Below are 16,652 nucleotides of genomic sequence, written 5' to 3' on the forward strand. Positions count from 1 at the left end.
CCATCTCATCCTCACAATATTTGGCATACTTCAGGACCTCATCAATTGGTTTAGACTGCCAACAGATTGTATTGTCTTTGATCCATTGTAAAATCTCATGTCTCAACTCTAGCGCAAATCTATAAATAAAGTGGGTCATGTCCTTCATTTCTATGTTGTCTAGACCATTGTACGTTTTGAACACCTGTAACAGCTGTTCATAATAGGAATGCACAGTTTCATCTCTATTCTGGGTAGTTCTATCTATTCTGGTCCAATCAGTTTCCTTTGCAGGCACTTTTCCCTTGAGATGCAACATTACCTGGTTGTACTTTTTCATTACCTCGGGTGAAGGAGCCCCTGTGTTAGGGTCCCTCGGGAATTCCTCACTAGGCCAATCAATAGCAATTGTGCATTCTGTCCACAAATCTACGGGAACTACAATGTCAAAGAAACCATCCAAATCTTTCCAAAGGCACTTCTGAACCTTCACAAACCTTTCTACTTGTCTGTACCAATCTACAGGTTTTTCTCGTAATTTCGGGAAGTCATTGGTAAAGGACACAATATCCTGTCGGGACCATGGAACATCCACATACTTTCCACCTGGCACTTCTCGCATAGGATATAATTTTTCTGCCTTGTCTGCTTCTTTTAAGACATACTCGAAAGCCATCTGTTTTGATCTAATCTCCTCCTTTTTCTTTGCCCACCTGGCTTTCCATTTTTCTAATTCTCCCCATTTTTGCAACAGGTTCAACAATTCTCGGATCTGTACCTTTTTTCCTGACACATTCATGTTTTCTAAATCTTTGTCTGAGAACTCTGCTCTGTAAGGTTTTTGCAACACTTTAGATTTACCAATATCTATTCCCATACCAGCCGCAGTGTCCATTAATTTCTCATGGAACACTCTGGTATTACGGGTGATACTCTTGCAGATTAACAGCAATTCTTCCTCGGAAAAAATATTTAGTCTGTCTAACCCACATTTCCAGCCATCAGTTCTTCCAATTCTATTCTTAATTTGTAACTATCTAATGGTTTCAACTGAGGATTTGGTTTCTCTAATTCTCGACTCCATCTCTCGATTTCTTCAGGAGTCACTACGGTGGCACTTCTAGTACCAGAAGCTGACTGAATCTGCACTTCTCCTGAATTGAAAGGAGTGTTCTTCCTCCGTGAACCCCTTTCTGGTTCCCTTATCGGTAAATCCATCAAGGAAATCACAGATTCACATTCACTTGCCTGGTCATCTACAATTAGGGGTTCTTTTCTTGGCTGCACTACAGCTGGGGTAGTAATTAGAGGTTTTGGGTTATTCTGCTTATCCCCGTACAAAGGATCAACTGGTCCATTAGTTACTGGGATTGTCAAGGCTTCAGGACTTGTATTTAGTTGGGAAATTTTCTGAATTAATTCTGTTCTCTGTTTAGCTATAGCCTCTCGCTCTCTCTCCTGCAGTACTCTTTCCAGGCTTGTTTCATGTACTATTTGCGGAGTCACGGTTGGGGCATAAGTCGGGGCAGTTGGATGTGTCATACTTGGTCTCTCACCATAATTAGGAATGGATTCCCTGTGCTTAAAGGTCTCGGCTCCTCCTGATAAGGAGGTATTAGACAGCCGTCTCTTGCACTTACTGATCTTGATCCCTCCTGGTAAGGGGGTCTTAGGCAAGCATCCCCCACACTTGAGGATCTGGGTCCTTCATTATAAGGAGGTGGATTTTTCATTAGCAATTCCTCCAAATAATCATCATCTGAATCCCCACTGGTCATTAAATGTTTTGTTTTCTCTGTCCTTTTCTCTCCCATTGGGGCTTCTAGGGCAATTACAGGGTACAGTCCTTCTGTTATCATGTTCTGTCTCCACTGCTTCATTTTTTTCTCTTTAGCTTCTCCATGCATTTTCGGGTACCATTTACTTATTCCCTTATCAATTCTAGGTCTATCTCATTCAAAAGCCTCTATCTCCCATTCTTCTAAGGCCTCATATTGCGTCAGTCTGGGTCTGGGATGTAAATCATTCATTTGGGTTCTCAAATTGAACAAACTCCGGCTATTAAAAGTACCATCTAATGGAAATGCCAAAATTCCGTCATTTTTAGTATATTCCACCCACGTTTCCAACCATACACAGGTGTGATACCCTTTGTCAAGTAACATGAATGATGCAGGAGTATTTGGTGGTGGAATAACTATTCCTTCTCTAGTTTTGATGGGTTTATCCTTCTTGAAATAATTTTTAACTTTGTCTACTAAAGTCATTTTTCTCTTGCTTCCGTACATATTATAAGGTCTGCCTTTTAGCATCTGTTCTTCAGCGAACCCTAAGTATTTCGGAACAGGTAAAAATTCTGGATACCACATATACTTTGCAACCCTAGATCATGCGCGAATGCGTTCTTCTGTTTACTATTTTCTTCCAATGCTAACACGTCTTTCAATTTTTCTCAAACCAATCAATTGCGCGATTTCAAAATAATTCAACCAATGAGTGTGCGGCGTTTCTCGTAAACGAGTTCTCACGCTCCTGTGCTCACCCCTCCCTTACAATTCCGCCTCAGCTACACACCCTCGACCAATACCAGCGCGGCACTGAGTGACGTCAGCACAGCTCCGCAACTGACTCCCTCCTTCACAAGGTAAGAAACACTTCGAATTCTACCTTTTAAAGTGCAAGTGCTTAGTTAAATTTACAACGAAAACACATTCGCCACTGTACTCGAGTGTCTAGGAAGGAAAAGATTTGTTTCACTGCAAGTAAACTTCTCTATTTACTTTTCAAATACTACGAGTAGATCCCTTCTGCCTACTCTTCACACAAGCATCAGGGAACCTGTTACTCCTTCGACTCATCCACTTTGGGATATATACTAAGCCAAAAGTTTCACTAGTGGACTCCTTTGCTACCAATCAAGCTTAGCGAACCTGCTACTCCTTCTGTGTGACCCTTACTAGGTTATATCTAACCCTGGGCGTCCGAATCAGCTACGCCCACGGAGTAGGCGTAGTGTTGCCTTCTACGCATTTTGCGTAGACAGCGTAGCCGGCAACACTACGCCCACTCCGTGGGCATAGCCGAGTCGGCCGCCACCCGCCTCCCTCCAGCCCTCCCCTACATACATTATTTAAGCAACTAACCTTAATAAAACAAATTTAAAGCACTTACCGTGTCCGGTGTTCGCCTGGGGCTCCCTTCTTTAAAATAGCGTCCCTTCCTGGATACCAATGCACATGCGCGGCCGCCCGCGCATGCGCATTGGTATCCAGGACGACGCTATTTTCAAGAGGGGAGCCCCAGGCGAACACCGGACACGGTAAGTGCTTTAAATTTGTTTTATTAAGGTTAGTTGCTTAAATAACGTATGTAGGGGAGAGCGGGAGGGAGGTGCGTAGTGGGGCTACGCGGAGTGCGGGAGTGGGCGTAGCTTCTCGCCCACTCCGCGTAGCTCCGCGGAGCCCCACTACGCCCACTACGCCCAGGGTTAGTTATATCACAATAGAAGTTTTGCCAGCGAACTCTTCGCTACCATTTATTCATACATTTATACAGAAAACCCTAATTAGTGCTTCCAGTTCTGCCTAACCTGCACCAATTTTCCTTGAGCAAGTGACCTCGCTGCGCGATGGATTCTCCTCACCACCAGCTATTCTTTCCCCGGTGATTCCAAACAAACATATAACAATCACTAACGAGTGGATTAGTACATATATCAATATAGCAGCAAGAAAAACTATTTAAAACATTTCATAATTTTCCCAGCAATAAAACATCAATTATACATTCGATCAATTAGCAGCAAAATTTTCACAATTAGCAGCAAATAACCTACCTACCTATCCTAACTAATCCTACCTATCTTTAACTAGACCCTAACCATCCTCTGCTACCAGAAAAATTACTGATAGAGTGCGCAGGTCCCCCGACTTATAATTTTACCATATACGTATTGGGCCCATACAATTTCAATTTATCATATTTATTAATCGGGTAACCTTACACTCTACTACCAGTATCCCTGTTTCCTTCCTATTGTATTTTCAAGTGTACCCGACTTACCAATCCACCGCTACGGGTACCTATGACCATAATGGATCAGGGAGCTAGCTGTAAAAGAAAGGCAGACACCAAAAGTACCTTTTCTATATTTGCACTCATAAAATAACCACAAACTCAGGAAGTTTTGAAAACCTTTATCTAAAGCTCATCAGTTTCATTAAGCATAAGGTTTTCAGCCAATAAACTATCAATAACTAAAATTATAAAGAGCACGTATCCATATAGGAAATAAATCAGGCTAACCATTTAGAATTCTAAAGGAAGGTAAAAACAAAGGAACATACTAGTAAGAATTTTCAGGAGTTTAGACTAGTCATGGAGTGACTAAAGGACGGGGAAAAATAAGGAACATGCTAGAATGTACCCCTTCAAAAGTGACACAGTACGAGAATTTAGTCAGTCTATGGAGACTCGAAAAATAACATGTGACTATAGGAAGGGTAAAAAGTGGAACACGCTAATATTTCAGAGCAATCACTTCATTTAACTAAAGGAAGGTAAAGAAAAGGAACATCTATTTCATAACCTATATGCAGGAACGTACTTAAAGGATAAGAAATATTGGAACATGCTAGTATAACATCTATAAGGTATGACTTTTTCATTTGTCAGTGCAAAGAAAGCATGGAAAATCAATATGCAAGAGTACGTCTTTATTAAAGCAAGGAAAAGAATGAAAGATGCAGAATAGATTTCCCAGCACTATATTTACCTAGAACGGTGTGAAGACCAACCCTGGCCACGGGTCAGTTAAGGACAGGAGAAACCCCAAGGAAGGACAGTCGCCAGTAGGCCAGCATGTGCAGAGTGGACACCCCAGGACAGGACAGGTAAACCAGATTAGGATCAGGACAGAACCATCAAGGAAAGGACCAGCACCCGCAGTTCGGTAGCAACGCCTGCGCTACACCCTCTCTGCAGCTATCAGTCAGAACCCCGATTGGGTTATCGAATTCTCCAGCAAAGTGCTCCGCCAGCACTTAAGGTTTTCAACACCCCTGCTTGGATCTGTGGAAATTACGGACAGAGTGCTCCGCAGCTCTCTGTATCAGTCACCTATTGAGTGCGTTGGGTCAGTGACAGGTCAGCTATTCGGACAAGTCTGACAATTTCTCTAGCTAAACCTAGGCTAGTTATACTGTTTTCGGGTCAGTGTACCACCCCCCAAATGTTGCAAGTGTAAGAATCCCCAATTTCGATTGGTCCTCAAGTAGGACAGGTCAACACACCAACCAAGATAAACTTCTACAAGGCCCAATTTGCATCTTTTGGGACCGCCTATTGAATTTGGTGTTCCCAGGGTATGTGCTCTTCTCCTGACAATGGACAGTACAATTTTATATACAAATGTTTCAAGTGCGGTACAGTTCAGCTTCGTCCTGCTGGGTCGCAGGTCATTTCTCATGAGCATCTTGACTGTGGCTGCCAGCTGGCTGAGTTCCACTGGTACAAGGTTTTCTTCCCTCTGCCAGGATGACATGCGCAGTAGGGACTTCTAAGATGAGGTTTTGAATCCCTCCCAGGCCCAAGGGTTACGATACATGAAAAGTAAAGAAAAACAATTTAGAATATAGAAATAAATGAATACACTATATACCAGTAATCCCTATATGACTCCCCTTACTTTATACTAACTATAACATTAAGATTAGTACACACGAACAGAAATGCAGAAAGCGGCAGTGCAAGCTTCAGCATGTGAGAACACAAAGCGGCCATCTTAAGTCGAGTTCGCAAGCGCAAAGATTCCCACCAGAACTGCGAGTACGTCACGTGATTGTGACCAACGCATGTGCAGAAGAAAACCCCGCCAAGCAGCGGCCATTTTAATGGCAAGCGTATTAAGGTTAATAAACACATAGGCAAGCATCACTAGGATACCCAAAATAACAGAATAAATGGGAAATTAGTAAAACAAACATGGTGGTTACATTTTATTAATGTTATTCGAGGTTCTTGAATACAAGCAAGACGCTCTACGTGCGAATTCTTGCTCCATCACATGAAAAAAAAACACAACATTTGTCTTCAAAATAACTGTAATAGACTCTCACACATTAACTAGATTAAAAATAAATGAAAGGAAAACCCTATTTGCAACAATCTGTTTAAGAATTATTCAAGGTCATCAGGGCAAGACTCCCTGCAGAACAGAGCTGGCTCTATCACGGGCCCCTGAAAGGTGGGGACACTGGGTCAAAGCCCACTTGCGCTTGTCTTAAAATGTCTCTGATTCATGGAAGGTAGCCGTAGTGAAGCCTATTCATAAAAAAGACAAAACAGACCAGCCTAGTAACGATCCTCTGATTTCCTTGCTTGGTATCAATTCTAACTTATTTCCTCAAACCCTATTAAAGCATCTTGCACCCTGGGCTTTTGATACAGGACTGATCCCTTTTAAGCAGGAGGTTCCAGGCCAAAACACTCAGCAATGGACCACTGTTTCACGCTGTGGGGTGTCACAAAGAGGTCAATAGAGCTGGTAGGTGGCCTTTGCTGCTGTTTTATTGACTTTCTGGTGGCATTTGACAAGGTGGAAGGAGTAACTCTATGGCAAAAGCTTCAAGAGTGGAATATATCTGAGGCCCTGTTAGATCTTTTGATGAAACTGCATAGCGACAACTGGGTACAGGTTAATCTTGATGGGACAGGTAGCCTATTGAGGAAAATCCCAGTGGAGAATGCGTCTTAGCTCCTCTACTGTTTAGGCTGGTTATAGCAGAACTACCCCACACATTAAGTGCCACTCATAGTTTTTTCCCACAGATTGGGGGTAGACATATCAGTTGCCTTAAGTATGTAGATGATCTGGTGTTGAACAATCTTACACCTATTGGGCTCCACCATAATTTAAGCGCGCTTAACTGTTATTGTCTTGAAAGACAATCAACATTGAAAAGGCAAAAACGTTGTTCTTCACAAAAAGGAAAAGGAGATTCACCGTGTATTTAGGCAATGTGTAGTTAGAGCAGGTTTAAGAGGCGATTTAAGATCGGACAAACACCTAGCATATAGATTTGTGCTGACAACTGAAGTGAATGGCTTGAAAGGTTCGACCACAAACACAGCAGTTATATCTTTGAGCCATTAAGCAAAGCGATGCATGCCAAATTATTTCACCAGGCCGTATATAGAGCAGAGGTGCTGGCAATGGATATACAGGTCACATGGGGAGGGTTAGAAGGTAGTATTTTGAGATCACTCCTTGATTTACCCAAAAATGTAATGGTTTAAGCTATAAGGAGGGAGTGGAGAACCATGCTCTCGAGTGCTCTGACAGATGCCCTGTAATTTTTTTAAATCAGAAATGGAATTCCCTGTGATAAATTATCAGTTTTAGTTCGCCCTGAGGTAATGTCAATCTTCCCTGGTAAGAGGAATCCAGTGACAGTTATGTTGGAGCTACTAGGAGATCCGGATATACATTTTGAAGGGGGCAAACCAAAACATGCCAGTCAATTAAAGATTATTCCTAGGCGCTGCCATGTGGAAACGAACTAGAGTGAGCATCTACAGTATTTGAGGTACAAGAGATCTACAGTGCCCTTGCTAATTTTTCAGTAGGACCCAGACCTTTTCCCATATCTATACAGGATCCCAGATAGGATTTTGCTGAATGAAATCCTTCTGTCCGAGGTTAGGAATTGACTCGGGTTTGCAAGTAAAAGGGCTGAAAGTGAAAATAGTAGCGAACCAGGGTTACTGTCCTTGTAAGCGGGGTATAAAATACTCAGTGAGCCACCTGCGTTGTGTTTAAAAAAATATGGTATATACTCAAGAGAAATGCATCTAAATCTGATGTGTGGTTTGAGATACCAGGATGTAACCATTGCCTATGGCCGGTATTTGCGTGAAATTGTTTCATCATATTCTAGGATTTTACCTCCCTGGCTGTCCTAGACTGTCGATAATATTAGGGTCTCAGGGATGTTCCTGAACTATTAGGCAGCTGTAGATCAAATTAGGAGGTTACCCATTTTAGGTCGATTTTATGTGTTGACTGTATTGATTTAATGAAGTGCTATTTATTGGTGATTTTATGATATTTGTAATTGTAGTCACTGAATTGGGTAATTTGCAATATTTCTGTGTGAATTAATTTCTTGGAAAATAGAAATAATCAATCTGAGTGGCGTAGTGTGGAGTGGGCCAGAGTAGCGTGCAGCAGCGAGGAGATGTGCAGAGTAGAGTGGAGGGGGGTAAAGTGAAGTATGCATGGTGTGGTAGTGCACTGTCATTACAGACTACACATCTTCAATTGAAATCACCATTACATTTGCACAGACATACTGTTTTAATTATAAAAGTATACAGAACACAAAACAATAATGTGTGAAAATGTCATCACCTAGTGTATTGATTTGTTTTGATCGTATTAAAATATTTTTTCCAACACTCTTCGGAATTACCCAACAATTTGTGCTTTCCATATTCTGAAATATCTACAGTTTATTTACAGACATTTACATTATGTTTAGTGATAGAAAAAAATAACATTGAACGCACACCCCTAGAAGCCAACATGATTGCCACATAAATTCTCTCATATTGAAGTCAGAGCAAGAAAGGAAACACTAAGTTCCCTGGAAAACAGAGCGTGACATTTGACCTCTGTCTTTGAATGTACATCAAATGTGACAAGATAAGGAAAAGATGTAAAGGCCTGTTTAACGAAATTCGGAACTAATACAGAAAATAGAGTTTGGGCAAAGGAAAGGATGAACTCAGGGCCGCATTTATGAGGCCCCTTGCGCCGTCTGAACGTCATTTTTTTTTAAGTCACGTGGCGCAGGAGCCTGCTCCATATGTACAAGGCAGCACTAAGCCACTTTTTTTGGCTTAATGCTGCCTCATAAATATTGTCCCCTTTAACACATTTTTCTGCATTAAAGGGCATGCAATTGGTGTTGTTGGGGGGCGTTCCCAGCAACATCCATGGCATTTTGACACGACCCAGATTGAGAAATCGTAAGTCTGAGGCAGCTTCAAAAACTTACAGCTTCCCAGGGGAGGCATAAGGGAGGCACAACTGGGAGAAATATCTTTATTTCTCCTCGTTTTTCCTTTTTCTGCAGCACACATCACAAAAGGGAAAAGCCTCTTGTGATTGTTTTGTGCAGGAAGTCTTTCCATAGATATGGCGCATTCCTACCCTTTTCTTTTACCAAATGGCAGTGCAGCAGGGAGGCCCTACAGTAAAACCTCATACATGAGGCCCTTAACTGTTCCAGGCAAAACAAATAAAACCGCCAAATGGAAAGCAAGCAAGTGGGAGTTACAAACCCAATGGTAAAGAACGGGTGGCATGCATTCCGAGGGAGGTTTTCTGAATGTCTCTAGATGTCATTAGCAGCTGGTAGGTTTCGACAAAAAGTAGTCCTCATTAGTGAAATAGAATACTGAAAAAGTGGAACAGGCTTGCAAAATGGGCATTTTCCAACTTGTGAAGACACGTTAGTATTATTAGAGTTTTGCAAGATATGAATGACTGCATGGATCCTTTTGCACGGATAAAAGCTTGCTGCAGGCAATGTTTGTTTTAATCTCAGGGAAATTAGCAGGAAACCCCAGCCCAGCAGACCATAAAACAGGCCCATAAAGAGCCAAACACCGGCCCACATGCTGACGTGTCAGAGTGCCTTTCGGGCACTTCCCGACAGAGACGTTTTAAGCGTGGGCAGTGGCACTGGGCCCCAGCCTTTCAGGGACCCCCTCTTTACTGAACCACCTCTGTTCTGCAGAAAGTCTTAGTCTGAAGACCTTGAATAATTCTTGACCAGGTTGTTTTAAATAACGTTTTCCTGTCATTTATTTTTATTGTGAGTGATGTGTGAGACATTTTGCAGAGAAATGTTTGTTTTTCAACACCATGCAAAATACATAAACAAAGTTTCTTTTATATCAAAACAGTACCCCACATATGAAAAATGGGCGGGCCACAAATAGTATTTGCAATAATATTAGTGAGCTGCTCTTATATTATAATATTGAAAACACATGTTACTGTCCCTGAATATTAGATGTAAACACTTTTAGACTTAGGACCAGTAGGTATGTGCAGGGTAAGTGAACTGGCCAAAGAGGGCATGAAAGAGCTGAAATTGTATCATAAATTCATAGCAGTTCTAAACTCCCAAATTACTTTTGGCCCAGGGCCCCTGAAATCCTTAAGATGTCCCTGCTTCCCGATTGCCCTGTAGGCCAGTCCGACCCAGCACATCCTAACCCGGCCACTTGTAATGAGAGCGTGTGAGGATGAGAGTAGGGCGCAGCTTAATGTATAGGTGAATAAGCGGGTCACTATCATATGGATGCGGTTCGCTTATCTATGGAGCCGTGCTAAAACATGGTGGAACATTCCATTTTGCTTTCTTCCAACAGTGCCACCCCTTAATTGCTAAACCAGCAAAAGCTCTTCATTGCACAAAATGCTTCTGGCAAACAAGTGACTCACTTTCTTTAAATGTCTTGTTTCTAGGAAATCCTCCACAACTGTCAGCTGCATAGGATATCTTTCTGCGCCGATGATAAAACGGACAAGCGGATATTTACATTCATCTGCAAGGATTCCGAGTCAAATAAGCATTTATGTTACGTGTTTGACAGTGAGAAGTGTGTAAGTATTCCATTTGTCTGGTGGTGTTTCTTCTGCCTTACACGAGAAAGGCTTGGCTTGGCTGTATTCCCATCTTATGTCTTGGGACCAGATGGAATCAGTAGATGGTTAGCCGTGCTAATGAATCCAGCTTGACAAGAGAAATTGCTCTTCCCCTGTGCACACAGACGTTTCTTTAAAGCTCCAGTGAATTGGAATACCTGACATCTGCCCAAATTATGCTTTAAACTCTGAGGTGCCTCAACATTGTATTTGATCAAAACATGATATGTTTAAACTAACAATTGGGTTCAGAAAAACACATATTTCTTGTTACCAATTTGCTGAAGAGCAACTCATATTTTTCATTTACTAAACAAATACACTCAGAGCAAGTTTGCCCAACAAACATCCAGGCAGACCACATCAGAGTCAGAATTCAAGGCAGTCACTGCCTATACATTGAAGCAGAGTTGGGATGGCCTTGTGAATAAGGGGGAGCTGGTCCAGATCCTAGATGCATAGATGCAAAAGGCCCACTGCCATTTTTAGGTCGAGCCTAGGCAGCACAAGTGCTGCTCTGCTGTATTCTCTGCCCATATTTTTCATTGGCTTGTGTCATTGTCCTTTGTACACAGTCGCTTTTCATCGGTCAATAGGCTTACTAGTCCCTCCATAGTACCACCTAGTGTCATCTTGCAACCTCTCATAAGGACTGGCACTCTTACGTGTGTTGTTACAGGGTAGGCTTTAATTACAGCCTCGGAGCACTATTTCCTTAAATTGTTTTCACCTGCCTGCTTTTGCAGGAAAGACATGCTCTCTCGTAACAATTTTTTTTTAATAGCACGGCATGCAACAGTGTCGGCCACGCCTGCAGTTTTTTTGTGGCCCCAAACTCATCTACATGTTTTTGTTTTGTACTATTTATTCACTTTATTTTGTTGTTTATAAGTCTCCGTGATGCGCTTTCATGCTAATAGAGGCCGCACCCCACGTTCTTTAGACGAGCAGCGTCTAAAGAAAGGTCTGTGGCTGCTATCAAAGTGTAACCCAGGAATGAGGAATTTTACAAAAAAAAAGAAAAAGCATTTGTTTGTCAACCTGACAATCAAATACTTTTTTTTGTAAAAGCACTTGTAAAAGCACCCCATACCGCTCTTTTACTTTAATGGCAGCCGCGCCCCTTTGTTTAGATGTGGTCCATCTAAAGAAGGGGGTGCGGCCTCTATTAACAAGAAATCGCGGCATGGGGAGCTTGTAAACAGCAAAAAAATAATCCAATGCAATAGATTTTGCATTTGCGAGGATTTAAGCTATTGTCATTTACAATGACAATAGCTCAAACTCTCTTAAATGTGGAATTATTGCATTGCAAATGCTTGTTTTTCTTTTATATACGTCTTTCTCTCCAGTTTGACGGCCTCCTGTCTGAGGATATGCTGAGAGCCTGCAGGTGCCCATGTGAGAGATAAGTACACATGTACATAAGGGATTTCTATAGCACGGCCCAAGCTGCTCAGCACTGGAGCACTCTACTCGAATGGAGATGTAACAGCGGAAGAATGTTTCAAGGAGCAGGGAAATAGGAACGTCAGCAAGGAGCAGGAGCTAACAGTGGGCAGGGGTGCTATTTGGGGCCTACAAGAGGGTCCAGAGGTGAGGACAATGTTTGAGTTGTCAGGGACATTTAGAGAATGCACCATGGATGACATAGAGAACTCTTCGGGTGTGGTCTGGCAAGCTGGGGCCTTTTCATGACACTTGTTGTGCTAGCTCCCCTCAGCTCAACTGTGCGCCTGTGTTTATATATTTGCAGTGTCTAAAGCTTGTCAGCCAGTTATGTCCCCATTCAGGTCGTCATGGTTTTGTAAAAGAAACATTTTGTTTGGAAGATGGTGCAGGCTAGCAAGGGAAGCCATTGAAGCTCCATCAGGCTGGGGGAGACTTGGTCCTATTTCTTCAGGCCCTTGATGAGGTGTGCGGCTGCATATAGGATGCCCCTGAAAGGGTCAGAGGCAGAGCATTTCCAACAACTAGATTGACAGTGTAAATGTGATCTCTTTATGTTTTTGCATGGAAATGTGTTATATATCCTGAAACTGTGCCTTGGGTACAGATTTCCTGGGCTGATGCTGAACACTTCTGATCTACGCTATTAATACTTATGGACTCCTGAATAATATTTAAGACTGGGAGGTTTGTAGACAAAATACACATCTGTGTTTTATTTAAAACGTGATTTAATGTATTTTCTGCTTTTCTTTCTATTGACTACAGGCTGGAATATATTTTTCAGCATTGTACGATGTCAAGGAAAAAGACACATACAAGGCAAATATTCGTTAAAATGGTTTATGGGAAGCGTTGTACAAGAGAGAAGAGCAAGTAGTACTAGTAGGAGAACTAGTACTAATTGCTAGTACTAGTAGGAGAACTAGTGGAAATATTCGTAATAAATCCAGTCAGTTCTCAGAATCTGTCTGAAGTAGACGAAGAAGAATTATCTTGATATCCAGTGGTACCTAATACTTCACTCTGCATATTTTTTCTGCGTTGGATATTTACTGGTGATATAATATATTTTTGTTAAATCTCCCCTTGCAAACCAAGCCCTAGTTATTGGTTAACAGTTTTTCTGAGTTATTCAGTCTCATGATTACCTGAATATATCTCACTTATTTCCCTTGACTGATAACATAGGTACCAAGTGGCTGAATGTCATGTGTGACACATTCCGATGGTCCCGGCCTTTTAGTTAATCGCATATTCTATTCTGAGATCTAGGTCTGATTGAAAGTGTCACACATGACATCTGGCCACTTGAAATCAATGTAATAACACAAGCACAGTTCATAGGGATATGCGAAACTGCTGGAGCTATGACCTAGTAAGGCACCTGTTGATTGTAATTAGCAGGACATTATTGAATTGACACAATCTAGCTATTGGAGTGTCCTAGAAAACCTTGACCAAATTTGTCAGATAGAACAAACTCCCTCTATTATTAGGAGTATCTTCCTCATTAAGGCGCCATTGAGGGGTTGTCAAGTATGGGCCTTGTCCCATTTGGGAACTTGTTTCTAGAGACATGCTTGTTAAATTTGCTAACTTTATGGGATTGGGGTAACTTTGATGATCAACGATCTCTTATATTACAGGTTCAGAGTTGAGACCATTTTCCCAAGCTTCTCTGTTTTTTATATGGTACAAATGCCACAATTTGCAAGCAAACAGGGCTTACTTAGAGGGCATACTTGTTTCTCGGCCATGTGCATCAATCATATCTGGAAGTCTTAATGCTCAAATGCAGCATAAAACCCAGTTGAGATGAGGCATTGGTTGTCGTTTTGTTTGCTTGAACAATTGGTATGCTGAAACCTGAACTTTTAGGGCAAAGTGCTCTGCTCCATGGTACTCCCAAGAACTTGCAGAGAAAAAAGTCTAGAAAAGTAATTGAGACAGACCAATGACTATGAACCTAACAGAACTCAAAGCTTTCAGTACAGGCTGCAGACTATTTTTCATCTCACCCAAAAAACAACACCATGAAGCAACACATAGAAGCAAAGCACTCTTCAAAGCGGGCATGCACAGCACCAGTCCTCACCAAGTACCTACAACACCACACTCACACAACATATGCAATGGCATGAATCACTTCCTGAAATGAAGCACAAAATCTTGGTCCTCATCAATAACACAAAGCAATCTTCCAGTGACCCTGCAATCCCGCAATTCTCCACCATCAAGCGGCCATCCTTTAAACCATATTTTATTTTACACAACTCAACATGTTCAACACGCTTAGGGCAACCAAATAGGAAGATGACAAAATTGTTAGGAATAAGTGTAGAGTGAGGAGACAGGGACTTGCTGCAGAAACTGCACTAGAATCCTTTTAAGACTGTAGTAGACTGGCCTGTGGCAGCTGGGGCACTTGACCTGTTAGCCTGGAAGCTCGGTGAGTGGAACTTCCAGATAATGAGCGGCAACACTGCTTTAAAAAACATGTGTATCTCTTCAGAAGGTGACTAGTATCTGCTTGTGTTGTATTATCTCTTCCACTGTGACTATGGTTCACTTACAATATCCATCCATACTAGCACCATATTATCCATACTATCACCATATTATCCACTTCCTTTTGGGTTATGATTTGGCTTTGTTTACTGTATCTGTCCCTTGCTTCCTTTGTCTTTTCCAGGATTGTTTACAACCTAGTGTTCACCCTTTTTGAACTGGCTTTCTCCAGGTTATGGCTGTCCACGATTTTGATTAAACATAACCATGAAAACCTCCTTTCTTATTGCTACGGACTGCGAAACTATTGCAAATATTTGTTTATTTCTCACATTTAAAATAAATGCTCAGCATTAACCCTAGAGTGAGTCCATTGAACTTTGAGAAACATACACCAGCCAAAACCATGGCACTGTGGCCATCTGTTTTCTCTGTTTTTCCCATTCACCCTCCCCTCCAAAGATAGCTCCTTTGATTACTCACCGTACGGCAGTATGTCCTGTGGAGTAGGGTGGATTGTTATCAGATTTGGCCATTCAAGTCCTGAAAGTCCTGACAATTCAACCTGCTGATTAAAACAAAAAGTGATGAGTGAATTGCTTGAATTAACTTCAGACACTAAATAATTTTTCTGAACTGCAATTAAGCTAATCACTTTTTTGCCCACCATGCCACCTCAGACAGGAACCCGCCATATACATATCAGCTTTGGTACTGCTACTGTAGAAATAATCTAGCCAGAACTGCCTAGCCTGATCCCTTAGAACAGGAATGCAAGCCACTTTAGACCCATTTTTGCCAACTTGGGTCTCGTCAGTAGGGTACAGCTAGAGTCGTGAGGCAAAGTGGAGAAGTGTGGCTCAGGGGTTAGAGGCGGCAGACCCGGAAGCTGAGATCGGTCCTGTACCAGGGTTCAATTCCTCGCCTCGGCGGGTCTTGGGCTCAAAAATTCCACGGACTCGATAATTCTCGTTCCGGTGCCTACTCGACTCACGGGTTCACACTCTGCGACTCTGGGCAATAGCTTGCTTAATCTCCACTATGGCCCCTCGCGGCGGGATGCCTGGCTTTCACCTTGTGGATACCCTGCTGGGGTTATCTCACAGGGGAATACCAGGACGGGTTCCCAAGGCAAGCGCCTTGATGCCTTCGGGTGATACGTGCGCTATATAAATCGCAATACATACATACAGTGAGGACTTCCAAACTCCATCATATCATTTTTTCATGAAGATTACCTTGAACCCTTCCTGAGTATAAAATGTGCCTTTAATACATCCGATAATACAAAATCTAGTTTAAAACAAGGAAGACCTTCTTGCATGCAAGAATCTCATGCTAAACCTAGAGGATCTCACAACCCCCTGGGACCCAGATAATTTTGCCAACTTCATTACTCATGAGAAACATTACCAAAACCCCTAGTTGATCATATCAGCGGTACAAAAGGGGATGGTGATGGACGGAGCATCTGAACCAATCAAACACTCACACCCAGTCAACAGATCTGGGTTTAATCCATCACTGTTCTTTAGCCCACTCTGCCACCCCAGTTCAGACATGGCCATATGCAAATCAGTCTGACCCTGTGCCTCATGGGAACAGTCCAGCCCGAACTGCCAAGCCATGCCTTAGCTGGACCGGAAACAAGCTTCCTAGGACCGGTTTCTGGCATTTCAGCAATCTTCAGCCAGGCTTGCTTGAATCCAGCGGCAAAGTGAGCAAGGGACTCACGATGAGGAAGGTTTCTCTGGTAGAGTTGGAGGACTTTTTGATTCTTTCATCGAAGAATTGCCTCTTCGTGTCACGCAGGGCCGTTTTATAAGTTCTCATAGCGGTGCGATATTTGTCTTTTCTGGGTCCTGTTCCATCTTTCTTCCAGGAACGCTCCAGTTTTTTGCATTCTTTCCGTAGTATTTTTAGCTCGGGTGTGTACCAAGGGGTGGGGTTAGCTCTCTTTTCTTTTTTAGGGTGTTTTTTTAGAAAGGGTAGA

General features: G+C 42.3%; 1 protein-coding gene across 5 annotated transcripts in view; it reads left to right on the forward strand.

Moving 5' to 3' along the window:
• GULP1 (GULP PTB domain containing engulfment adaptor 1) overlaps window positions 1-16,652 on the forward strand; it is a 1,926,496-nt gene that overhangs the window by 1,557,138 nt on the left and 352,706 nt on the right. For 4 of the 5 annotated variants that reach the window (XM_078683687.1, XM_078683689.1, XM_078683690.1 and 1 more), the window contains one exon: window positions 10,520-10,657. The exons of the other annotated variant lie outside the window; for it this stretch is intronic. In XM_078683687.1, coding sequence (XP_078539813.1) covers window positions 10,520-10,657 — 138 coding nt within the window. The remainder of the gene's footprint in view (window positions 1-10,519; window positions 10,658-16,652) is intronic. 5 annotated transcript variants of the gene reach the window in all.

The sequence above is a fragment of the Lissotriton helveticus genome, chromosome 3_1 (genome assembly GCF_964261635.1).
Source record: "Lissotriton helveticus chromosome 3_1, aLisHel1.1, whole genome shotgun sequence".
Lineage (NCBI taxonomy): Eukaryota > Metazoa > Chordata > Amphibia > Caudata > Salamandridae > Lissotriton > Lissotriton helveticus.